The sequence below is a fragment of the Aquila chrysaetos genome, chromosome 11 (assembly GCF_900496995.4).
Source record: "Aquila chrysaetos chrysaetos chromosome 11, bAquChr1.4, whole genome shotgun sequence".
NCBI lineage: Eukaryota > Metazoa > Chordata > Aves > Accipitriformes > Accipitridae > Aquila > Aquila chrysaetos.
Genome location: NC_044014.1, coordinates 36,821,568 through 36,848,632, shown reverse-complemented (window position 1 = coordinate 36,848,632; position 27,065 = coordinate 36,821,568). Strand labels below are relative to the sequence as shown.

The 27,065-nt window shown below is 40.0% G+C and overlaps 1 protein-coding gene across 24 annotated transcripts in view; it reads left to right on the top strand.

The window, feature by feature from the left end:
• Window positions 1–27,065, top strand: part of PCDH15 (protocadherin related 15) — an 852,429-nt gene that overhangs the window by 717,525 nt on the left and 107,839 nt on the right. For all 24 annotated transcript variants that reach the window (XR_003925762.2, XR_003925760.2, XR_003925761.1 and 21 more), the window contains 3 exons: window positions 6,920–7,225; window positions 8,381–8,605; window positions 24,883–24,999. Coding sequence is in view for 20 of the 24 variants with exons in the window: in XM_030030447.1 (XP_029886307.1) it covers window positions 6,920–7,225; window positions 8,381–8,605; window positions 24,883–24,999 (648 nt within the window). In the remaining 4 variants the exon portion in view is untranslated. The remainder of the gene's footprint in view (window positions 1–6,919; window positions 7,226–8,380; window positions 8,606–24,882; window positions 25,000–27,065) is intronic.

The window sequence follows — 27,065 nt, the reverse complement described above, 5'->3', positions numbered from 1 at the left end:
CTCCAAGTGGGGTTTTATGAGAGTGGAGCAGAGGGGCAGAATCGCTTCTTTTGACCTGCTAGCCACACTTCTTTCGGTGCAGCCCAGAATGTGATTGGCTTTCTGGGCTGAGAATACACATTGCTGTCTCATGCTCAGTTTGTCATCCACTAATACCCCCAAGTCCTTCTCCACAGGGCTGCTCTCAATCCACTCATCGCCCAGCCTGTATTTGTGCTTGGGATTGCCCTGACCCATGTGCAGAACCTTGCACTTGGTCTTGTTGTACTTCATGCTATTTGCACGGGCCCACCTCTCAAGCCTGTCAAGGTCCCTCTGGATGGCATCCCTTCCCTCCACCATGTCAACAGCACGCACAGCTTGGTGTCCTTGGAAAACTTGCTGAGGGTGCATTCAATCCCACTGTCCATGTCGCTGACAAAGATGTTAATCAGCACTGGTCCCAGCACCAAACCCTGAGGAATGCCACTCGTCACTGGTCTCCAGCTGAACGTGGAGCCATTGACTGCAACTTTTTGAGTGTGACCATCCAGCGAATTCCTTATCCACTGAGTGGTCCATCCGTCAAATCCATGTCTCTCCAACTTAGAGACAAGGATGTCGTGTGGGACAGTTTCAAACGCTTGACACAAAAGTCCTTGCACAAGTCCAGGTAGATGACATGAGTTGCTTTTCCGTCATCTACCCATGCTGTAACCCCGTCATAGAAGGCCACCAAATTTGTCAGGCATGATTTGCCCTTAGTGCAGCCATGCTGGCTATCACCAATCACCTCCTTATTTTCAATGTGCCTTAGCACAGTTTCCAGGAGGATCTGCTCTGTGATCTTGCCAGGCACAGAGGTGAGACTGACTGGCCTGTAGATCCCCAGCTCTTCCTTTTTTACCCTTTTTAAAAATGGGGGTTATGTTTCCCCTTTTCCAGTCAGTGGGAACTTCCCCCGACTACCACAACGTCTCAAATATGATGGATAGTGGCTTAGCCACTTCATCCACCAGTTCCCTCAAGACCCACGGATGCATCTCATCAGGCCCCATGGACTTGTGCACCTTCAGGTTCCTTAGATGGTCTCAAACCTGATCTTCTCCTACAGTGGGCAGTTCTTCATTCTCCCAGTCCCTGCCTTTGCCTTCTGCGACTTGGGCCGTGTGGCTGGTGTGCTTGCCGGTGAAGACTGAGGCAAAAATGTCATTGAGTACCTCAGTCTTCTCCGTGTCCCGGGTAACCAGGTCTCCTGTTTCCTTCTGGAGAGGGCCCACATTTTCCCTAGTCTTCCTTTTATCGCCGACATACCTATAGAAGCTTTTCATGTTGCCCTTGACGTCCCTGGCCAGATTTAATTCTATCAGGGCTTTGGCTTTCCTAACCTGATCCCTGGCTGCTCGGACAATTTCTCTGTATTCCTCCCAGGCTACCTGTCTTTGCTTCCACCCTCTGTAGGCTTCCTTTTTGTGTCTGAGTTTGTCCAGGAGCTCCTTGTTCATCCATGCAGGTCTCCTGGTGTTTTTGCCTCTTCTTTTTTGGGATACATTGCTCCTGAGCTTGGAGGAGGTGATCCTTGAATATTAACCAGCTTTTTTAATATGGTGGGTGGGAACTCGGGTGTTGCAGTAGTGCTTGTGTGATGGCTGAGAGTACCTTGGGCTCCTTCACTCTCTCACTTGTTAGCCAGCTCTGCCTCTACAGGCACTTGAAGGGATACTTTCCTTCCCTTTGATGACTGTAGGGATGAGGGGAAGGAGGACTTGGGTTAGGGCTGAATGCCACAAAAAAATCTTCTATCAGGAAAACGAGACAGAAATGAGTAGGTTCTTACTTCAGTTGTCTGTTCTTGACATCTGGCTGTGGCAGGGGAAGAGTGAGTGATCGTCTTTGGAAATGTGGATTATCATTTGTGCTTCCCTCAACTTTGACAGCTTTGGCTTATTGTACAGGGGAAAAATGCATTCTGCACATATACCACACAAATGTGCAAGATTAAATGTGTAGGAATTTGAAGCTAGGGTGAGACCGAGACTGCACTATGAGAAACAGAAAGAAATCTGGCCAATTTTGTGCTCAATGTTTGCCTTGATCTTTTTTACTCCTAATGGACCTTACTTAGTAGAAGAAATTATTAAGAATGTTGGTGTACCCCAGAGAAAAATAATATCTGTGATTTGTATTTCATTGTTATAGCTGAAAACAGATAAGGGAGCTAGTTGCTGGAGAGACCCCAGAACTGACATCCTTTCATACCTCCTAGCAGACAGATTTTGGGGAGCAATTGGAGAAAGCACTGACTAGAAAAGTCAGGAGCAGATGGCAGAGTCAGAACATCAGGGAGAGGTTCTTGATCTCAATTTATAGTGTGCTTTGGCTCAGCTTGCGGAGCTTAGTCCTTTAAACAGGTAGTCTGTGTCTATTTCTGGAATGGCTGACGTGGCCAGTTTTGCCCATGAAGCCTGGATTCATACCTGCAATGTCTCTGTGTAGAAGCTCAGGCGGAGCCTGGAATGTCACAATCCCAGGACCACCAAATTTCGTCTGAACTGAAACAAGCCTGAGGCTTGCTCTGGTCCAGGATTGCCATGGGTTGACTGGCTGGCTGAGGGTGTATGGCTCAGAGATTAGTTGGGGAGCAGATAACCTCCAGGGAACAAAACAAAGGGGTGCAGTGAGAGGACATGTACACCCTACACTGCTCACCTCTCCTCCTTTGAGTGCTCATCTGGTTATGCAGATGGTGTACCTCCATGTGGCTCTTGTGGTTGGATATTTTTTCATCCTTACTCATATCCAAAGGGTGGTCATATGCAAGTCTTCCCCTCCACGTATTATCGTGTGGTAGAGATGACAGGAGCAGTGTGTGCAGCTCTGTCTCTTGGATCCTCTCGGCTATCGGTGTTGGATGAAATTCTCACTGCCTCCAGTGTTTGAGATACAATGACACTATTATTCCGTTTGGGGATCTTTTCCATTACTTTTGAAATTTCCCTCTTTTTGCTGGTTCCCTGTTCTTGTTCGTTGGGGTTTTTTTTCCTCAATTCCTATGGTCTCTGTGGCCTTTGAGAGCTGTGTTGCCTACAGCAATCGCACCTGCTGTTTGTGCTGCCTCTCCAAAGCCCACATTTCTTCTATGAGCAATATCTGAAAGGCTGTGAAGAGATTTCTGCCAGTAAATAGATCTGTAGCTCCTTTTAAGATCTGCTGTCATCTGGTGGCCCTTTACTGACTAAAGCTTCAAGACTCTTACCATACTTTTTATGTGCAAATCGGTGAGGATGAGTTGTGGTTGAAAGCCTTGCATGACGCACTGGGTGTAGGAATGTGCTCTCGCCTCTTTTTAGTCCTGCCATAGTCACCTTGGCTTTGTATTTGGGGCTTTCCCTGGGACTCAGGCAATACAGAAATGAAATGTTTTCTTGCTTCTCTCCACGTCTGGTAACTGTATACCCAGGTAATTCAGCTCAGCATTAGTAATGAGCAAATCGTATTAAATTTATTGGGATGTTGCTGGTTTCTGTTTTAAGGGTAGCGGTAAGTACAAGCAGGGCTGATTTTGGAAGCAGGACTTTCTGAAAGCCCAGCTCCTCATTGTGCAGACCTCCTCCTCCCTTACCTTCCAGTCAAGGCTTGTAATACATGTTATGCCAGCTTGTACCTGTCGGTGACAGAGCGTGGGGATGAAATTGGAATTACTTGAAGTCATCCATTTTGATACAATGCAATAGCTGCAAACAGGAACAGACAGTAACCATGCCACCAGCGAGTCCTTTGAGGACTTCTTCATGGAGCTGCTGCCCACAGGCTCCGAGAGGCTCTGTGAAACGATTTCCATGTGGAAAGAGTTAATTTTGTATAACCTTGAGATAGGATTCTTTTAGAAAATGGATTAAACTCTTTTTCTTTCATATCCGTAAAGAGTACATTATCTCTTTTCAGGTTTATAGTGATAAAATGTTAATTAATGGAGATCTTAAACTGTAAAAGCGATCTAATTTGGTAAAATAATAGCATTTTCTTAAAGCATTTTTCCCAATAAAATCTGTTTTGATTCTTTAAAACATGCACTTCAATTTTAAACACATATACACGTGTACGGGGTGCCCGTGCCCAGGGCTGGCAGCGAAGCTGAGGCGTCTCTGTGGGGAGAGGTCAGACACAGCTGGTTCCAACTGGTTCCAGCTGGATCTAGTGGCCCCACAGGGCACACAGCTCAGCCCATCAGCAGCTCTGGTGGTGTCTCTGGGAAACAGAATTAAGAAGGGGCAAAACTCACAGTGCTAAGGAGCGAGGAACAGCCCTGCAAGCACTGAGGAGGAAGAGGAGCTTGGGGCGCCAGAGCAGACTCCCCTGCAGCCTGTGGGGAGACCACGGTGGGGCAGGAAAAGGTGTGGGGACAGGGAAAGGCTGTTATGGGATATAACATATTTGCTACATCATGCTCTGCTGTGCGATAGGGGAGTCTGGGCAGGAGAAGGCAGCCCCTGACATGGGCTTGGCAGCCACCACATAGGACATTCTGGCTTTTCCAAGTCTCTCGGAGTCACAAAGCCACCTGTAAGTAGGTTGGACAGTACTTGTACAACTTGTTGTAACTCCTCAGCTTTGCCCTTCTCCTCAGTGGCTGTGCTTCTGCATGGTGTTCATCAAAGATGAGTAACATGAAGCGCTGCCCGAGCAATGGGATGGCGGCTTTGTAAATAAACAGTAGTTGTCTCTGGTGTAACGCCACAGATAGAGCAGGAAGCTTGGAGAAAAGCTGATTTTTTTTTTTCATCTAATAGATAATCAGAGAATCCATATGGTAGAAATTTTAGTGGATGAAGTGCAACCAACTTCTGTTTGAGGGTTCAGTCAGAGCATCCTTCTGAAATTTGAATTTGCCCCATGCCGTGGAAGCACAGGACTAAGATATGTAAAAATGCACAGAGCTAATGCTTGTCTTCATGTGTCTTTGGGTAACTTCTCACTGGTGTTATGGTGGTACTATAACAATTAGTTTAATTGGATTTAATAACAATGATTTGCCTGCTACTCTGCGTGGAAACAAATCAGTCCCGCAGAATGTGGAAAAGATGTTTATGCCCAAGGATGTACACAAATGAGTTTACAACATACATAGTCATAGGAACCAAATGGCAAAGCCTGCCATATATTTGAAAGTAATTTTAGTTTACTTTCCTAAAAAATCAGTTTGTCTATGCAAAAACATACTTCCAAATTGATCTTACATAAAAAAGGTACCTGGTTTATTCTCAGAGTTTCCAATGGTAGTAGTATTTCAGATTACTTTTGGAGATTTTTGTTGGTTTTTATTTGGTTTTTTTTTTAACTCCAGCTGTTTAGTATCAATTTAATTGCTATAATATGGCTTTGGTTTAAATTAGAGGCTAAGTATGAGGAGTGACCTTATGTATGTGATGGAGATTAAGTCTTAAGAAAGTGAATAGTGCTGTTAGTGTCTTATCTAGAAGCTCTTCAACTTACTCTGCATTTCCTATGCTTTGCTTTGCTTTGCTTTCAGTGGGGCTAAGTGTCTGTTACTGTATACTTCAAGCTTTTCTCCTTGACTAGTTTTCTGGTGGTTTTCCAGTATGTAATCTAGGAGGTCTTTCTGCCGCAAACCAGTTATTTCTGCGGAAGAAAGAGAATTGATTGTAAACTAAGAAAATCAACCATATGTTGAAAGATGTCGATTAAAAGGATGTGTTATCTGTAGACTGGTCATTATGAAGTTGTAGCCATTACTGCTTAGTGCATTGATGTAGTGCAGGGAGAAAGCACAGTGAAATTTTTCTTATTAGCAATTTTAATTAACTTTTAATTGATTTCTAGGAAGATAAATGGTTTCATTACAAAGTCTTACAATGAATACCTTCACTGGAATTAAATGTTCATGGAAACTTCTTGACAATTGTTCTGATAACAAAACATGAAAATCTCTTATGATCTTCCCAGATGTCTGTAGCCTCATTTATAAAGTCAAATAAATGAAAACATCTTGCTCACAGAATGCCCTTTGTTTAATTTACATAACATTATTCATCATTCCATAATTTAATTAAGAGGAGGAAAAATAACAGGTCAACATTCAGACTATGTTGAGGGCCTGGTAGCTCTAGGGAAAACATATGAATTTTGTCCATCCCTATAAGGGCAGTTATGTAATAACAAGAATTATTTGGCTGATAATGAAATTTGAGACTTAGTTCAGTATGTGAGAACAAAGATATCAACTGAACAAAATCTTAACAGTGTTCTGTTGCAATCATCTGCCTCTTCTGAGTGTAGAAGAATAAGGATAAGATGTGATAATGTTTGGTTTTGAAGGACATGATAAACAAACTGTAGAAAGTTAAGTAGCTCTTCAGAGAGCAACCATTAAAATATCATTAAATGTGACAAAAACGTTAAGTGAAATGAAAATTTCTAATGTGTCCATTCCAGCTATCTGCTGATTGCATCCATCTTTCATCTAAGCATGTGCTCCATAATGATTTGAGCAGCAATGAAACACCTACATCAAACAATGTAAAATAAAAATTCCCCTCAGACACCACCTAATGCTGCAGATGCTTCAGCATTAGAAGTATCTGAGGGCTTGACTTTAAAAGCATCTAGTTTGTCTTCTGCTTATGTACATAGTTGTCCAAGGCTGAGCAACTAAATGTGTATTTTCTCCTGAAGTCCGGTTGGGATCTAGTAAACCTACCTTCCATCACTGCAAATTAAGAGTTTAATTTCTGTGGGATATTTTATCTTCAGCAAAACTTTGGAGGGAGGCAAGCTGCTATAAACAAGAAATGCTGAATAGCCACACAAACATTAGTACTCTGTAGAGTATTACCCTAGCTTACCTTGTTACTCCCATGTAGGTATGTCCCTTGTATTTAAAATGTGCATTAAAACATCATTCTTTTTTCTGTTTCTTTAGGCTACAGACCCAGATGCTGGTGTTAATGGTCAAGTTCATTACAGTTTGGCAAACTTCAACAATCTTTTCCGAATCACATCAAATGGTAGCATTTATACAGCAGTTAAACTGAACAGAGAAGTAAGGGACTATTACGAACTTATCGTTGAAGCAACAGACGGAGCTATGGACCCACGCCGTTCAACACTGACTTTAGCGATCAAGGTGCTGGACATTGATGACAACAGCCCTGTTTTTACTAATGCTTCCTACACTGTCTGCGTGCCAGAAAATCTACCACCAGGCACTGTCTTCCTGCAGATAGAGGTAAAAAAGCATTATAGAATGAAGGAGATGTTTTGTAAATGTTCTGCAATACTAAGCATGTTCTTATTTAACTTGTCGGTGAGACTGCAGTAAAACATTGCAAACTGGAGTGGGGGAAGTTGTGACACTTAGACTGAAAAATGCATGACCTTTAGACAGGTACATAAAAATACTCTGAAGCTGAGGTTCATTTGGAAATAAGAGGAATTATTAGAAAACAAACAAACCACAAAACCTGCACTACTATTGTCATTTCTTGGAATATTGTTTTACACATTTAAAGTGCTTTTGATTTGTTTTTGAAAGCTCATCATACTGCTTCTACCTGTTTACATTAGTAGGAAGAGAGCTTTATCTCAACTGATTTAGACATTTAAGTCAAACCTAGATGTCTAACCTCATGTTATAGTTAATGGAGATAAATAGTTGCTTCCGGAAGCAATTCATCCAATACCAAGATCATCATCTGAGATAGCTGGAGTAAAGTGTCTTCTCTTCACTGACTATAAAACTTACTCAGACAAGTGAGAGTTAATTGTTCAAGGATGAGCTAGATCTCTAAAGACAGCTGAGATTCACTTTCTGTAAGCAGTCTATATATCCTCCTGATGTTTTGGTCAGCATCCTTTAATGAGAAGAATCTGTCCTGAGACAATTTCAACAAGAATGGTTTTCTCTGAACCTGACTGCAGATAAATCTAATGTCAAATTACAGCTAAAGGAATCACATAATACTCTTTATCCTAAGGATTGTCTAAATACTGGTATGAAATAAAAACATTCATGCTGCCATACAGGGTGGGGGTGAGATCAAACATCTGCTTAGCCCAGCATCCTCTAGCTGGCAGTGGCCGATAGCAGGTGCCCGGGGAAGAGAACAAGAACAGACTGATCTTCCAGTGACTTTTGGCCAGAATTTTGTGCTCATTTCATGTGGCAGGTATCTCTGGATTTTATAACCTTAAGTGGGTTTGTCTTCCTCGTGTTTGTGCAGTAGTATTAAGTACATCCAATACTATCAGAATAACAAAACTAAAGTTGTTTGCAGTAGTTTGCTTTTTTTTTATGTTCTTTAAATCTAGTAGGGATTTTTTGTGAAAATGGATTATGTTTGGTTTTAAGTAATTTTTTTTTTCCCTCTATGGCATGCTCTAGGCGAAGGATGTTGATCTTGGTTCTGATGTTAACTATCGAATACGGACCCAGGAAGCACTACAGTATTTTGCACTGAACAAGTATACAGGCGAGTTATCGCTTTTGAAGTCCTTGGATTATGAATCATTCTCTGACACAGAAGCAACCTTCACCTTCCTCGTGGAAGCCTTCGACAGCAAGGGCACTATGCCTCCTGGTCTCGCTACTGTCACAGTAAGGGTAAAGGTAAGAAGAATAATTTGTCGGTTGATAGCATCCTCTCCTATTTGTTACAAAATACTTCATTAACAATTACAGGTGGCCTGATGAAACACCAGAGCATGGTAGCAGTATGTCTGCTTTCCTGCTTTTCCACTTTATGAAGCTACTGCCTTTTTCTGACAGCAACTTGTTCAGTTAAACATACACTTTATAACAGCTATAATTACTTTGCTATATGCAATTACGTAGTTAAATCTTGGATCATAGATTTATGAAGTATAAGAATACGTGAGACATATATAAACGTTTTAGTCCTTTAGAATCCCTGAAAAGTTGAAATAAGTACCTAATGGAATTGTTTGCAAGAATGACACCATCACGTTTCAGTTAAAGCTCTCATAAATTGTAATTTTATGAACCATTCGGGTGTATTGAGTGCTGATGTGGCACACCACATCCAGTATTTCAGATTCTGCTGCTTGAAAATACAGAGCTGCAAATGAACAGGCTTATTTAGTGGTCTTACACTATGAATCGTTTTTATGCAGCGAGTTACAGCATCTCTGGGTTTCAGTTATCTCACCAGTAATAGGGGCATAATGGTATTCTGTTTGGTAACAATCCACAAATGAAAAGCGTTTGTAGCTGAAACATTAGCACTTACCCATCTTAATTTGGTTGATGTACTCATGTCCAAGAGGAGAGGATATTTGAGATGCTCTAAATCAGCCTCCTTGCATTTACAAAGGTGCAGTTCTGGAGCCAGTCAATCGAGTCCTTTTGCCCAGTTGCTTCATTTTTGTTGACTTTGTCAGTGAAGAACTGTGAGCTGTGGGAGAGAAGAGAGTTTAATTGCTTGTATTTTAGCTAAGAAGCAAAAATTGTAGCAGGAACAAAAGCATAGCTCACAAATGTGAACTTCATATCTGACAACTTCAGTTTAAATGTAAGTCTGCGGAAAGTATTTAGCATATATGAATCAGTCTCAGGTTCAGCTTACTGTGTATCTGCAGATGCTATGAATTGTCACATGATTTTGAGTAATTCTGTTCGTCAGTCTCTACTGAGCTCAGAATTATTTTGGGGACAGTAATGTCTCCAATTATTAGCTTTGATGACAATGTAAGAAGGCTTCTACAATACCGCTCTGTCTCTGCAAGATTTCTCAGACTGAGATGCAGGTCACCTGCTTCCTAATAGTCTGTTTCCTATAGTTCCTAATAGAGCTTCACTGCTCTTCCCTGGCAGTTTCCACATCAATAAAAAAAAAAACCCATAGCTTTTGACATTATTCCCTGAGCCTTTTCTGTTATACTTTAAGGGGAAAGTTGCTCAAACCTGTTTTTTATTTTCTAAAAGAAACTTTTTCCCAGCACAGTGAATTTTTGAAAGAATTACGTGTTTGGGTGTTTTTGTTGGCTTTTTTAAAGGTACTTGTTTTCAAATAGGAATGTATTCAGAGAAAAGCTGTAGCCTGCATCATAGGGCTGACCCAGCTGTATGATTGTGCGTTTGTATTGTATTCATTAATGACAGGGTATGGGGGAGCAATACAGTTCAACTTGGTGGCCTTAAAGTAACAGCAGCTTGTGCACTGTCAAAGGAGGTGATGTGGGAATAGGGAACTTAAGAAGGGGATTAGTAGGATCAAAAAATAGCTTTCTTGTTTTCTTGGAAACTCTTCCCACACATGAGCAATGAAAGGGGACCATGATGATACTTGTTTGAAAAGGCAGTATGTGAGAGGCTGGAATACTGGGCTGGAGCCAGGAGTAGCAATTTCTGCAGTAAAATGTGTCAGGCTGGGGACAGAACAGGGCTTGAAAGTGAGGACAAGCAGCTTATATTTTAAATGAGAAAGAAAATAAATAAAAGAAATGGTTAAGTGAGTATTGTCATACTTGGTCACAGGCTGACTTTTGCAACAGATCAGTGGACATAATTAAATATTATATATATTGTTAAGATTAAGATGATGCTTAGGTTCCAGCCTTGAGTGACAGGGAGATAGTAGTATTTTGAGTGGCAGTTGAGAGAACGGGGGAGGGCTTGTAGAAAAAACATTTTTAATACCTCATTTTGTTGGGCAGATGTCATTAATGTCAGATGGTAGAAATCTAGAACCTTGGTCACAAGAGATGTCTAAAATAGAATGGTTTCATTTGAGCATATAGATGAACTTCCCAGATACAAAATTTCTGGCGGGGCGGGGGTGCGGAGGTGGAGATCAAAATCAGAGCCTTGTGCTCCCCCTCTGTGAAATGAGAAGGATCTAGAGGACACCTTGAATGGTTGATTCAAGAGACAGAGCAGCAGGAGAGGAGTGCAGAGTCTTGGAAGCCAAGTGAGAACAAGGAGAAGAGCAGGCCTCTGGTGTAGAAAGAAATACAGAAGTAACACAGTGCATTGCAATACAGTTTGAGTTTGTTCTTAATGGAAAAGACTCATATTCCCCCTTGTTCTGAAGGGGGAGAGCTGACCTGCCGTTTCTGGGGGCGAAAGGTTCTGATCAGCGCAGAGAGGGCAAGGCACTAAAAGTCCCTTGAGGACAGAGGCGGTGTACGCCTTGTACAGGGCTGACACCAGTGCATCCTGGTAAGCTGACAGAGGGAGCTGATTTCTGTCCAGCAGCTCAGTGAGGATGTTTACAGAGCACTGAATCAGGCCTTAGGTCTTGAATGTGTGATGGCATAAATGACATGCCTTATGGAGTGGTCTAGAGCCTCGTGCACAGTGTATTGCCTGATTGCAATCCAGGCTTTTATTCCTCTGCAATCTTAACCACAGACTGAGCTGCTGCTTTAGGGCATAGCTAAACAGATAGCTCCTGATGAGCATGTTCACTGTTTAATTGGAGTAATTTATAATTTTTTGTTGACCAATTAAGATGTCTGCACAGGGAATTGAAGGGGTTCTAAAACTCACAATTTCTGCCAGACCATCTGCCAAATCAGAGCCTGTGTTCAGGGACAGGGTGCTTCTGCGTGGGGATGAACATCCCTCTGCCATGGCTCTGGAGGAGCTGTTCCCATTCAGCCTGTCTTTTGCTCCTGCTCTGGGACCATGAACTGGATGTGTCTGATTCTTCTTAGTAGTAAATGTGCTTTTACTTTATTTAGAAGATGATATTGGAATAATTATTTTAATACAGTGTTTGTGACCCCCAAATAGGAAATAAACAAAGTGCCAGATACACCTACAGTGTAGGCCTACACCCTAACATAACAGTTGTGCCGATTGCAGTCTTTAATAACACAAAACTGAACTAGAGAAAACCAGAAGCAGGCATTTAGACAATAGTGGGTCCAAGCAGGGAATGCATGTAACTGTTAGGAATTCAGTCCCTATAATCCTCAGAGCATTATTTGTACAAAGGTCTCCAAGTCCTTTTGGGCTTGTGCTGCTCTGTTAACATTTGTCTTTTTTCACAGTCCAGCTCTTAACCGAAAGTGTTATAATTTTTACTGTGTAGTAGGATTCTGTTAACCAACTATGGACAACATCTGATGGTTTCATACATCATTTATGTGATACAAAACTGAATGAGCAGCAGTGCAGTATACCCGTAATCACACTGATCTTTGTGGCTTGGGGGAGGGTAGATACACACAGTGACTTTCTTTAGACTCTCTCTTTCAGCCTTTGGCATGACAAGTTACAAATAGTTTGTATTAACCTTCCCTGAACTTGATCAAAACACAGATTGCATAGCAGAATACTCACACTGCAGAAAAAATAACTTAATCCGTTACCTGCGTGTCAGTATTGTAATACTTTATTGGCCTCTGCTGCAGCCAAATGGCCCTTTACATTGTATGGATGTCTTATGACTCTTTTGTCGAAGAAAGGCAAAGGTAAATTAATGAATTGTTGCATCCTTTCTAGTATTACTGAGGAGGAATAGTATAAGTGGCATTGATTTCTTCCTGCCAGAAAGATGCAAACCACCTTAAACAGACTGAGATTTTTCTTTTTTCCCCAGTTCTCAGATTCCTCTCGCTGCTTTCATAACTTTTCACCTTAACCTGAAAGTAGTAATGATTCATCTTTTCTTGGGATGGCATGGGATATTGCACAAGTGTTCATCCAGAATAACTAACTGATGATTGTAATCTGATCTGTAATCAAGAACACAAAACTTTCTATTTTATCTGGGTTTTTATATATATATAAATATGTATATGTAATTATACAGGTTAGACATAGCAAATTTTATCAGTCTTGAAAACGTAGTTTAAGGGATGGAAACATTAGCAACTCCAAGAAGCAATTTGTGTGCTATTTTTCAGTGGTTTGCCACTGTCGAGGCATAATTTCTCGCACCACAAGAACGACAGAGATTTGTATTCACTTAGTGTCTGAGAGGGCTGAATTGTTTGCTAAGAGTGCCTATAGTGCATATTGCAGTATGCACAAGCATCCCCTCACGGTATAAATGTTTCCCAGTATTGGAAGAAGTGAAATCATTACTGTTCAAATGGTGTGCTTATTATTAGGATTTAGCATTTGGAAACAATTACTATGGTAATAGAGCTTCTTAACAGAAACAGGACTTAACCTCTTTCCAGCTTATATTGCTGTTAAATGAGTAATGTGTTCCTAAATACATATTATAAGAATTTCTGTATCATGAGGCCTCTAAGGTACTTTCATATTTTATGCTGTGTCCTCCTCTTATTATTATTACCAGCATTATTTTTGTATTACTTTATGTCTCTTTCTTGTTTGTTATAATTGCTTTTTCTCCTCCTTCTGTGTTCTGGGATTGGTTTTCTTTTTAGTTTTTCAAGTAGAGTGTGTAGTGTAATGAAACCATTATCTCTGGCTGATGATTCAGTGATAAAGCAAAAAGAATAAATAAAACCAGATCTATATGTTTCTAGCAATGCCATATTACAAGACTGCCAACCAAATATTTCATATAATTCCTACTGTGCCTTAATCCCAGTGGACTGTTATAAACATTACACAATGAATGTCCAGTTTTAGTAAAACTGACTATACCTATGAACATCAATAAACATATTGCTATCATCAGAGAGCACACAAACTGCAACTGTCAAACTAGTTTTTCAAGAGAAGTATGCCATTGAGAAGTTAGAAGTCATCATATGCTTTAGATCATGCATTATATGCATTGATTAGTACTTATTATAGGGGTGAATTTGAATCTTTCATAATCAATATGATAAGTCTTCCCTTCCTTGGGAACTTTGCATAAAAGAAACAAACCAACCATGCAGAAATATGTAACAGCTAAATCTCTGTCTCTGGCATGATTGCTCTGAATGGTCCTTCATCAACATGACCGTTCTTGCGGTTCTTCGTATTCAAGTTGGAAGCAAACGGCATGATCTTAGTTGTAATGATGCCGTAGCAGTGCAGGGCTCCAACCTGCTTACACAAGAAAGCTTCCTTTGTTTCTTTGACAACCTAAACCTTGAATCAGAACAAGGAGAAATACAATTTGTTTGCTTTTCTAGGGTGGGAGGGTTAGAAGAAGCTGCATGTTTCTGGGTCATCCACCCTCTCAAACCAAACAATTGGAGCCAACAGTGAAGAAAAGAAAATAAAGGTGCGCTGGAGAACATGCAGGATCCCAGCATTTGAGACAGCTGGAATAAAATGTTACAGCAGGACCCTCTCCTCTCACAGAGCACGTTTACTGTACTGCTGGGGAGTGAGTGGCTTTAGTCTCTATAAAATGCTGAAATTATCACTAGGAGAGAATGGGAGAAGAGGGATCCACAGGTTGTCATTAGGGAGAGGGGAGGACACTTTGGTTAAAATGCGGCTTCACCAGATGTTTAAATAGCCGTGCATATGTGTAGCTGCCACTGCTTTCTCTTCCTGCAGGTATTTACTAGAAATTCACTCAAGTCTTGTTTCTAATGAGCTGATGAGCAGTAATATATCATTGCTTCATTATGGTGGGATTTCATGTTATGGTGAGATTTAATTACAATAATAATGAAGATTTTCTGCCAGAAACTATACAGGTAGTGAAGGATACACGGAAGATAAAAGACATTAGAGAATCAGTTAAGGTTGAACACGTCATCAGTTTCTAATATTTCTAAAATAAAATTTAAGTTACGTTTTTTCAATAAAGTTACATCCATGAAGTACATTCCTTTCTAACATGTCATGAAAAACATTTCCCATTTAACGAATAACAGAGCAGTCCAGCACAGCAGCAGTGCATAGCTGAAATGAAGGTTAAAAAAATGAGCTGTTTTGCCTCCAAAATGTAACTCCTTATTTATCTCTTTTCTAGTGGCATTAATGGAATAACGGGCATGGTGTTGGACTTCGGTGCCAGTAAACAGTTTTTTTTGTTTGGGTTTTTTTTTCAATCTCAACTTGTCTGTTCAATCATCTGCTAGTAATTTATTGCCTCGAGTATTCCACTATGAATATTATCCCTTAATTTATATTATGAGCTACTTTAGGGCTTGCTGAGCACTAAATATGAAAGAGGCAGTTATACCATGTTAACAAGCCTCTATTTTGTATAGCTTCAAAGAACCCTGTGTGAAGAAGCACTGCACCCTATTACAGACAAAATTCAAAGTGCCACTTCATACAGTTTGTCATATCTTGTCAGCATCACCACAAAAATTTTGAACTTGCTGCTCAAAGTTACTCAACATTGCTTGATTCTCTAACCTCAGTCCTTCTAAAATAGTCACTGGTTGATACATAAATCTAAAAGAAATTTCAAATACATGTGGCAAAGCTAGGAGTAGTTTTCAAGTAGTGGCTTACTTCAGTGGACTTAATGTAAATGTAAAATTGAAACAGCACCTTGGCAAATCAAACTGTAGGCTCACAAAGAAAGGTTTGCTTGCAAACTTCGTTGTCTATCTTGGAGAATGAATGTACTGGTGAGATGCATGAACCTTAAAGGAGAATACCTTTAAGGGTGGTACGTGTGTATTGTAAGAGGCCAAATTACATAAAGAATGAGAAGGGACTTCAAGTTCTTGATACTCCAGTATCTGGTGAAATTAGGTATTTCTATATTATGCCATGTAATGAGTTCACACCCCACCCCCCCGAAAGCTGCATTTTTCATGAGTCAAAACTTTGAAGACACTTTTTTTCATATGTAATTTGAAGTGGAAATAATCACAGTAGGTTTTCCATCACATATGTGATTATTGATAATAAAGTTAACTTGTTATTGCATTTGTAAAGCTAAGAATAAGTGAGATAAGTGATTTTTTTTCCCATTATTTTTATCATATACATTAGGAAATATAAATTGGCCTGTGCTCACCTTCTTCATATAAATTACAGAAAATGACTGATGAAATGAAAGCACAAATTACAGAGGAAACAAAATTGAAAATATCTTGAAAAGGATTATTTTATCTCAGTGATTTTAAACTATTGTAGAGATGCTCATTCCTAATCCCTCTGCAATCAATTTGAAAGGCTAGATATACCTGGGTGCGTAATAATCTGTTGCTGTGAACCGCTCCACAGAGTTATTTGGGTAAATTACAACAAATCACTCATTTAAGTTAATAATACCAGTCTTTTAGCTGAAGGATGAGAGCTTGCTTGAAATCTTAAGATCCTGGTTGTTGTCCCAGTTCTGGATAGTATATTAACTGCCTACATTAGTCCTTTAGGGGATTGTTAGGGGTTATTAAGGCCTGGTGAATAATGTTGTATCCTCTCAGCTTGCATGAGTGTTTGCTTAGTGAAAGAATAGATAGAGCTTACACGCATGCGTGAATATATATATATGTATCAACTCTTGGGTCAAAGTAAAGATCTGTGGTTGTATTTTGCTGTAGCTGTGTACATGATATGGTAGACATTTAAGGGAAGAGGAAAAGAAAAGATAATCTTCTAGTAAAGGGATTACAGTTGAATAACATTTTGGTTTTCTTTCAGAAAAATAAATTCACCTGTGAGAGAATGGTTTTCTGAAGTGACAGCTCAAATTTTCAGTTGTTTCAATGCTGAGTCTGTGACTCCAAACCCAGAGACCTTGTTTCAGAAGAGCTTTAAAACTTATTTTTAGACTATCATGTAATTTAAGATCACTATGACATGAAAGCATATGAAATTTGCATTTTAATATTTAATATTAATACTGTACATTTGTACTGTTCTGAATAAGGTTGATTAGCATCATATTGAAAGGCTTTGGAAACTTACCGAGTTTAATAATAGAAATACAATCAAATGAGGATTTGCAGAAATTGAGAAATTACAGAAAGAATTGAGGGCACTAGATGGCTATTATCAGTTAGCATGGACTATGGGAATGGATGGTAAGAAAGCATGGCGCTTGTAGATGCTGTAGCTGAAATGTGATGATGGTAGCAAAGATCCCATCCTGTGCAAACATCAATGAGTGCCATGCTGGAGAGGTTTCTGCCGAGGGACAACCTGCACTTGGCATTTCCTTTAAAGCTAAGCAGAGGTTCGGGAATCCATTGCAAAGCATAGTGGCATAAAAATTAAAACACTTGCTCAATGAAAACACTTGCTCACTTGGGCCCAAAAAATGTTCTGTTAAAGGGCAAGATAAAGCTTTGTGGCAGAGGTCAAAGGTATCTGGGTCACTGCATGCTTGTTCCAAAGGGTTCACTTCCACTTCCCTGATTTTTTCATGAACTGGTAGTTAACAGAAGAAATTGAAAATTCTTGTGAGAGATCAGTGTGAGTGAGGCTGCTCCACACAGAGGGATGAGCCAGGAGCCAAGGGTGACCCAGTGTGGGCAGGGCTCTCCCCGACTGGGTGCAGTCCCTGTGAGGACAGAGCCGGGCAGGCAGACCAACAGGCTCCATTGACAGCCCCAGACATGGTGAGGGCATGAACCCGGTCTGGGGTCTGTCCAGGGAGTCCAGCCAGGAGCAAAAGGGGATGGAACCAGAAGCAGGATTGGAGACTGGTATCCTGTGGCATCACTGGAGCTGGACTGAGGGCTCCAACTGAGCTGAAATGGGGTTCTGGGGCCAGAGGCAGGGTTTTGGGGGGCCTAGGATGCCCTTAGGGCCATGATATCTTGTGGCCTTTAGGGTTTTTTCATTCTACTTCTTTAGTAATAAAATACCTTGGATTTTTTTAAAATAAGGTGTTGAGTGACATCTTTCTGTATTTAAAGAATGCATAAGAGGAATACCTATTTTCAAGTACAGTGATACCCCTTTCCTTTCTGTAGAAGAGAGTTTCACAGATACAGTAGAGGAATGTAAAATGTGCCCTTGGAGGTCCCCAAACAGCAGGGGATTATTAAACACTTGGAGGCAGCTCAGATGGGAAGTCACTAGCTCTGGTAATGTGCACATAGACTTAAGTGGCAGATGCTCAAAACAAAATGACAGCAGAAAATTGCAGATACATATCTGTAGTTGTAGAAGACGATTTAGAAGGTTTGAAAATTTCAGTGTGTGACATATGCTATGCTTTGAAGTAAACCTTTTTACTTTCTCTTTTTGTGGGATTGTGTTATGTACATTTAACATCAGTGGAAGGAAGGATCACTTTAAAACCACATTTTTTTCCCATTTATTACACTTGTGACAAAAGCCAGCAAACTGCAAAAGGAGCTGTAAATGCCTAATATGCACTTATTAGCTCAGACACTGTTCAGTCACGCTGTTTTTTATAGCAAGGGAATGTTGATTTCCACTTAGATATAGTTGACTAGAAACCTTGGTATCAGCAGGTGTAATCAAAGAGTGCGGTCCTAAAGTAGTAGGAAAAGCACATGGATGTTTTTACAAACTCTTTATGTAAGTATTTACAAATGAAGAAAACGTAATATTTAAGAAGCTAACAGACTCGAGTGATTTTTTTCAACAGGTCAGAAATAGGAGAGTAAAACTTTTCCTCAGACTTTTAGAATCTTTATGGCAAGATGCTTTCTGCTTAGCATTTGAGGAGAGAGGCAAAAGAAAAGGGAAACTGTGTGCAAAATTGTATTTGTAATGTAGGCTCCCCAGGTAGGCACCTCTACACACGTACTCTGTTGATAATGGTAAAAATAATCTATACAGTGTGATTCTCTTAGTGGTCTAGATAAATCAACAGGATCTGTGATTTTGGTGTTCTTTGACAGGACTTTTTCCTTCTGGAACTGTTCAGCAGATTAATAATTAGATTTTGCTGTTACACAATTACAGCTATTTTAATAAATAATCAATACTTGATTATAATTAGGTCACAATCTAAAAAAATTCCAGGAATTAAAAAAATCAGACTGATTTTATAAGCTGCACCCCCCCCCCCCCCCCCCCCAAACCTAGATGACTAGATGTGAGAAAGTATAACCCTGTTTTTGTAAGAAGGAAATTGGGAGAGGGTAAAACAGGTTAATTTTTGTGGTTGTTGGGGGAGGAGAGGCTTCACTCCCATTTGGTAGGGCTGCCCTCTAGTGCACTGCAGGCTAAAGGCAGCAATTTTTTCAGTACAGTAACAGGGTTCCCTTTGTAGCATAAAAGGGCATTTGCACAAATTATTATGCCTGAGATAGATATAGATATGTATATCTCTATAGATATAGATATTTACATATATATCAAATATATTGGAGTGTCATCTGGAGTTGCTTCTGTTTGTGTGGAGATAGCTGATGAAAATTAACTTAAGTTCTTACTGTTCATTTTTCTCTTACAAAACAAGATTTCTACCAAAACACATTTTCAAAAAAATTTATTATTCTTTAGAAAGTCTTTAGGTTAATGGTAATACTGAAATGAGCAAGTCTGTCACTCATTGTGATGTTGCATTTTGTTAATTGAAACATGGTAACAGTCATGAGCTGCAGCTGTAGTTCACTGGAGTGAGAAGGGGCCGTATCCTGAGCTCATCACAACTGCCTTGCTCTCAGCAACCAGCAGGAAGGAGCTGGAATCTCAGTCTATCTGGCTTCTTCCTTCGGACAGGATTCTCCAAATATCCTGGAACTGCCATAGCAACTCCTGGTCTAGTTGACCTTCCCAGCCTTTGCTGCTCAGGTTATGTTTTTGAAGGGTGGGATTTGTTTTTTATACACACATCTTGATCCTTTGGGAGGATCTGCAGGATCCACTGCGAAGTCAGAGAGGAACATGGGGACTGCTCCAGTTTGTGACAAAGACTGTCGTAAATCCTGGTGACTCCAGGATCCAGGAGCTGCCAGGGCGGCTGAGCTAGGGTAGCCTCTGCTCACTGCCTGTGCGTATGTGGATCTGTGCTGTCCGTGCTGTGCTGCACACACAGGACACCCTGAGCTGTATGCAATTCAGACGAAGTTAAGGGGCAGTGATGGTGCAAGGAAGAAGGCAGACATTTGAATCTGGTGGGTGTGTTTCCCAGGCTAGTCAATGAGAAGGAAGAGGGGATTATTTCATCCTGATGTGAAATGCTTATATTCTTAACTTAGTGGAGTACGAGCATTAAAGGTCTCCTGGTGTCCCCATAAATCAAAAATATATTAATGTCACTGAAGTCCATTTAAGTTTACAAGTTAATTTTATGCTGGGAATGCTGTACTGCAGGTATTTTTCTTCTGCTCTAGTTGTGTATTGCCCTCCCACATCGGCAGTCACCACCTGTCTAGGTGCACCTAGTTTAGTATTAGTGCATTACAGCTAGTGACTGTCTTAATGATTTTTAAATTACATATTGATTTGCTCCTTAATGCCTTTCCTCCCCCATGCTTTGTTTCTCCTCATTGGCATTCCTAGATGACTATCTTAGTTCACCAACTTTTTTGTTCAGCATTTTCATAATCTTTGCAGACAGGTCAATATATGTTTCCTACAAACCTTTTGGTAAATAACAACCCTTTAAATCTTGTGAATGAACTGTGTCTTGTTCAGAGGATAAGGCAGTTGGTCAGGAAGTGGGATCATTCACATCCGAAGGGTGACATCTGAGTTAATAAATGAGTTGGCATCAAGAAATCTCTTAATATGCCTTCATTTGCTTTTGAAGGTACTAATGTGGATTCTCAAGAACAATAGTATTTGAGCATCTCTCCCATATTGTGCTTTCTTTATGCTTGACGCTTAATCTTGGTGCAAGGGAAGCATGTAAGGATGTGTCCTGTTCTGCTTTAATGTGCTGCCCAGTCGGAGCAATGTGAAACAAAACCAAACAAAAAAAGCATCTATGATATGGAGAAAGCTTTGGGGTTTTAATGCTTTGACTTTGTCTCTGGTTTGTAAACAAAGGTGTATAAAAATATAATAAATCTGCAGCTAGATGAGCAGTGACACAAAAACTGTTTCGTATTTATATATAAATATGTGGCCGCTATTGCCTTACTGTCAAAATACACAGCCCAAGTATTTTCAAGTGAGACCTATAGAGAATTCATTACCTATATTTTCCATTTAAATATTTTTGTGTGTGTCTGATAGTTAATAGCAACATGGATTTATGTGACTGAAGCAATGAACTGTGAACAGTTGTAAGATGCTGCAGTTAGGCCACAAGAGCAGGCATAGGATTGTGCCCCAGATTTAAAAGGTGATTACACTACTTCTTACTACCACTTTGTGGGAAGTTACTACCTTATTCCTAACCTTTGGTTAGGGTTTGCACTCATAATGCTGCATCCATTTCTATGCAAAGTCAGGTTTAGTGGTGTCTTAAGCACAATCCATCAGGTATGGAGTAATCTTCAATCATTTAGCTGTGCAAAAACATGTCTGTGTCTTTGGTCTCCAGTGATGACAGAAGCCCAGTACTTTCTCTAAATGTTACATTTTTGCCCAAAGTCCCTCTGTGATGAAAACCTGAAAACTCACTCTATCTGTCAGGGAATGCTGAGCACTACACACTGTTAAGTCCACTTCAGTGAAGAAAACAGGGCAGGAACAGGGGCACAGGTTTTGGGGCTGGGATGGGGCAGATCATGCCCATGACCTCTTGAGCTATCCACAGAATATACAGTGTGCTTTCTTTCTGTGCTCTAACAAAATCAGATCTAGACTGTATTCCATCCTTGGTGGTGGTGCTTTTTGCCAGAAAATCAATAGTTTCTTTCTGTGACCTTTTTGGTACCTTTAAGTGCCCATAATATGTAAAGAGAAATTATACTAGGTGAAGGAGAAGATAATATTTGAATTTCTCTAACATGTCTCTAACAAAATCTCTACTTACTCTATCGGGAATTGCCCAGAAGAGTAGTTTCTTCCTACTGTGACTTTTACTAGAATAAAGAAAACATTACAACCAAAAAAAAGCCCATTTCAATTTCATCTTCATGTTTTGCATGTTAAACCTTCTGCCTGCAAAAATCCCTGTTCTGCTTCTAGCAGTTATTCATTGTAGACATTTGTGATGAGTACATGAGACTTGATCACCTGTCTGTAATGACAGTCTTGCTCTCTGAAGTGCACTTATTGCAACTGCATAATGAGAAGACCTGTGGTGATTCTTATGGGGAACTTTTGTTTTGTTAAAAGTGGAAATATTTAAGCTTGAACTCCGCTATAAAAAAACAGTAGCTGCTTTAGGGTTCAGGAAGAGATGAGCCAGGAAGAAAAGCACGTGGAGCTGTTTCAGTCTAGTTATGACTGAAACATTTGGTGCCTATTTGGATGGCTCGGCTAAGGTTTATGAGGCACAATTGTGCATAAAGCTTGTCTTAGAGGGAAGATAAGTTCGAGAGGCAGAAGGCTTTCTGTGTCCTACTTTATGCTTTGCTTTGTATTCCTGTGTATTTTGTACTGATCCATGTATCTTGAAAAATAGGTGCGTTAAGTAGGATGAATTAGTCATTTTCTATAGCAGAGGATGTAGTGTGTCATCTTTAAACAGGATTATTCTTTCCAATACCTTAAGTCACAGATTTTCAGTTGCTAAGGTCACATAAAGGTATTCAAAAGATAACAAAAACATCACATGGTGATTCTCCCCACCCCGCAGTGAGAAGACGGCAGAGCGTGATCTCTTGCTGCTATGCCAAAGGAAAAAGACCAGATAGGGCTGTGGATTTGCAGGTGCACAGAGAGCGATGGATTCAAAATAAATGAATAAATATAGATGAAAGGCTGGGTTATTTCAGAAACTTCACCTGCTTCATGGAGGTGATCCTAAGCATCCTGATCATGGGAAGCAAAAGCTGCAAAAAAATGAGTTATCATAAGCATAGTATCGGGTCATTACCCCAGATGGAGACTTCGTATGGAAGGCCAGAAGGTGTCTTCTCTGTGCGTGTGCACCTTTTAAAAGGTTATGTATCTCACTGGAAAGCTTTCAGGGTCTACGAACCAAAACAGTTCCAAAGGCACTGATTTACACAGTTGTAAGACCTATGCATGTAGTGTTGTATCACATTGCTCCTATCATACTGGAGATTATTTTTAATATTCCATGCCTAGGTTTTCTGTACTTATAGCTACTTTGTGTCTGCTTCAAATAAAGTAATTCCTTGCCTTTTCTTTGAGGTAGAATGGCTGTGAATGGAGTCTTACAGTGTGAGATTGCTGTATGATATTGGTTTCTTTGCCACAGAGATATATTGCTCTGGAGTGGAGTTTCTGGGAGCAAAATGGAACAAAAGATAGCTTATTTTACAAGCACGATGTCACTTTGAAGAGTTGTAAGAAACAGGATTATTTATGTAAAATAATCCTGGGTATTAAATTCTCAGATGAAGTAAATTATATTCTTGCAAACAGGTCAAGAAATTGAAATTATAAGATTCAGTGCTTGTAATTCTATGCCAAAATGCTAATCCGTTTCAACTTGAATGTTTTTCCAAAATGTTTTCTTTTGAATGCTCTCCTAGTTTGAATTGCCTAGTAGTCACTTTTTGATGATCCAGTTGTCTCTTTGAAAATCTGAAAATCAGAGAAAAAGCATTTCCAGTGCCTTGAAGACTTGAATTGCAGACCTTTCAACAGAACAGAATGCGTTAATCATTTAGGCATTTACTACATAGACTTGTAACAGTCTTTTTTTTTTTTTTTTTTTTAATAGATGTTTATTATACTGTTGTTTCCTCTGGTGAGGTGTGGATGAATGTTTTAAATTATTGTGTAATATAGCACGCTAGCCAGTATCAGCATATTGCATTTGCAGCATGAAGAGCTGTGACAACAAGTAGAGGCATCATTGTATAAACTTTGAGTACCTGTGTTTATGTGGGTTACCTAAGAAGTGTTTGGCACCTGTATTCCCCCAGAGCTCAGGCACACATTCTGCTTTAAGGGGAAAAAAGTCTGCTCTTCATTTGTGGATCAGTAAAGTCACTCTTGTGTTCTGAAGGCATATGATGCTTCGTATTTGTTCTGAAAAAAAAAACCCAGAAAATTTAATTATGTTATCCATATGCGCAAAACAATGGAAACAGTAGTATGCAAAAAATGAATAAATCTGTTCTCAACAGAATTCAAGCTAGGGAGGTAGCTCTGCAGAAAAAAATCTAGAAATTGGTTTTATTAGTAGAATAAAGGTTGTGATTTAGACGTGTATGTTTAATTTTTTTAAAGGAATATACAGATAAATTTTCTGGAACACTCTGAGAGAATTTTGACAAAAAATTATTTTCTGACAATTTATGACAGTCAGAATGAGTGCCTTTTTAATAACCCGTGATGCTGGTTGAGTTTCTAAATGTTCGCAGCTCCTGATGCATGGGGCATCATGTCACTGAGAGCTGCATCTACCTTAGTGCCAGCTCGCACAATCCCACACAGCTGGTGTTTGGGTGATGTTACATCTTTCGCACAAGGAGGTACCCATGAATGTGTATATACATATATAGCTGTGCACACATATATAGGTGTGACAGTATACGTATGTGCGTACACACACTACTACGTCAATGAAATTGGGCTTAATGCAAGTCTTCGAAGCTTCTTTCTGAACAACGTACACATCAGTCTGAAGAACACTATCTTAAGCTCTCATGAGGTGTTGGTACTCATCTGACGTTATATTTTCTATTCATTTATTACATATTAGAGGTAACAAACACTGTCAAGCAGCAGCAGCTCATTCATTTTAGAAAATTAGCAAAGCCCTGTTGTGGCCCACTGCTTGAGAAGCAGGTGTCATGGAAATCTCTGCTTTGTTTACTTGTGAGACTGTGTGTTTTTCTGCAGAATTTCCTTCCATTATCTGTCTCACATGAATATTTTTTTTGAAACTTTGCCACCTTCCCGTTGTGTGCTAGTTTTGTGCGGTGGAAATGGAATTGAGAGCCGAGAGAGACTAAATGGCAAATAGGATCCCTCATGAGGAAGGAGTGATGGGGTAGAGTTTGAAAAAAATTATTGTGAACACGTCTATAATTTTGTTTGAACTTCAGAACTAAACTCTTAATTATGTTTTGCAGGATATGAATGATTACTCTCCAGTATTTAGCAAAAAGCTCTACAGGGGAATGGTTGCTCCTGATGCAGTCAAGGGCACTGTTATCACTACTGTTTCAGCTGAGGATCAAGATCCTCCGGTAAGCAAAAAGGTTCTATTAATACTCTGCACCCAAGAGAGAAAAATCTTTAACCCTCACAAGTGACCTAACTCTCTGAACAACAAAGGTGATTATTATGAGTTTCACAGAGCAGTAACTCATACATTTTTTATGTCTGCCTGTCCTTTGTCGTTCTGGACAGAGGCTGCACAATGATTGTTCCTGAAGCTGGCAAATCAATGATACAGCTCCTTTCTTCAGGAAGATTTTTGGAAAGCTCTTTATCTGACTTCACAGTGTAGATGAATAAGAGGAATAGGCAGGAAGGGAAGCCGTTCTTGTCTTTGGTACAGTTCTGTAGCTTAAAGAGGAAACAGAACACAACTTTGTAAGATTGTTGCTTTCTTGATTTTGCAGTTATTATGCATTTCCAGTCTGAGACATCACAGGGTTATGTGGAACTGTACAGCTCACCAGCCAGCCCTATTGGATGTGCAGTATTTGAGCTGAGTGCACCTATTTTGGGGATAAAGTTTATTTCTGCCACTGGCTTTTATGCTGTTCCCTGGTGAAGCACTTGATTGACAGAACTGGGCACATATTTTTGACTTGTTAGCTATTCTAAAAGGTAATATCAATTTTTGTAATCAGAGGTTGATGAACATTGGTGACCAGATGATATACTGAGGACAATAAAAGCCAAAGATGTTCTGCCAGCCAGGTTTAATTTTTAATTGTTAGTATTTGGCATATTAAGGAGAATAATCCTCAGGGAGAAGAGTTCAGAGAGAATGTGCCATGCATGTTAAAATGATGGCAGTGCTTTGACACAAACCAACTGTAGCTTAGCTAAATATGCTACATAGTAATTTTTTTACCACCAAGGACAGAAATGCTAAGGTAGTGTTTCTGTAAGGACAGACCTGCTATCCCCTTGTAAAAGGTTCTGACACACAAAGGTAAGTAAATTCCCTGTAGATGATATGTATCAGTCGGGTATGACTGAACTTGGAGGCATTTAAGGTAGTTTATAACAGCTGAAGATCTGGACTATTGTTTGTTTAAAGTATATGGAAGACGGTAGTATCATCAAGTAGGTAATGAATAGCAGTTGTTATCAATTAATAGTGCTACAGAGTATTGAAGGAATGTGGCAGCAGAGGACATAGACATCATTTGAGCAGTAAACAAAAGAAATGGAGAGAAGTGTTCCTTAATGGCTAGTCTTGGACAATCTGAAGGGGAGTATAAGAGATGTTGGTGCCTGATTTTGAGTGCTTGGCTTGCAGAATGGAGCCTGAGGTGTGTGTTAAGCTCCTTCCATAGAGCACAAGCACATTAGAATAGGGTCGCAACCAGCCAACATATTAATCACAAATCTGCTTGCTTTGTGAAGCAGAATAGTCAGCACATGTATACATTAGACTGATCAGTAGAGGCAAGTGGGAATTTCTAGTGTCTTGCTTTAGAGAGGCTTTTAAAAAATGCATAGCCTAGGGCTGTTCTCTTCATGGCAGGCACCTACATTTTCCTTCAAAGACACATCTGGGTGTACTCATAGCTTTTAGCATGCAGCAGGAGAAAGATGATGTAGTAGCGGTAGTGCCTGCTCTCCTCCCTTTGTATCTTGTTATATTAACGTTGCTAGGAAAAGCCTTTCCATAGGATGTTAGAGGCCTAGACTGCCTTCCCTCCACTGACTGAAGGATTCAAACCTTTAGCTCTGTATCCATGTAAAATATCTTAACTACCAGGAAAGAGGCTGGCCACAGTTTCTGACAAACTTGAGGTATATCTGCAGGTGTGTGGAAGTCTTCCAAGCCAGGAAGTTGCTATAAAGGTAACAAGCTGCAGCACCTGTGAAGATCAGGGACATGCAAGGTTAACCAGACTTGTACCCACAGCACCTGGTCCTTTTCTGGACTTGAACCATTATGCTTAAGCAAGGGGATATATCTATAGTAGCATTGTAGAAGTTTAAAATGTAGAACTCCCTGCTACAGCCCTTCAGAGGGCTTTGTAGGTGTTCATATTTTTGTGGCCTACCTACACTCTTGCTCCCACTGCCTGTGGAAGTCTGGTGCTTTTGTCTGACCTCCTTCACT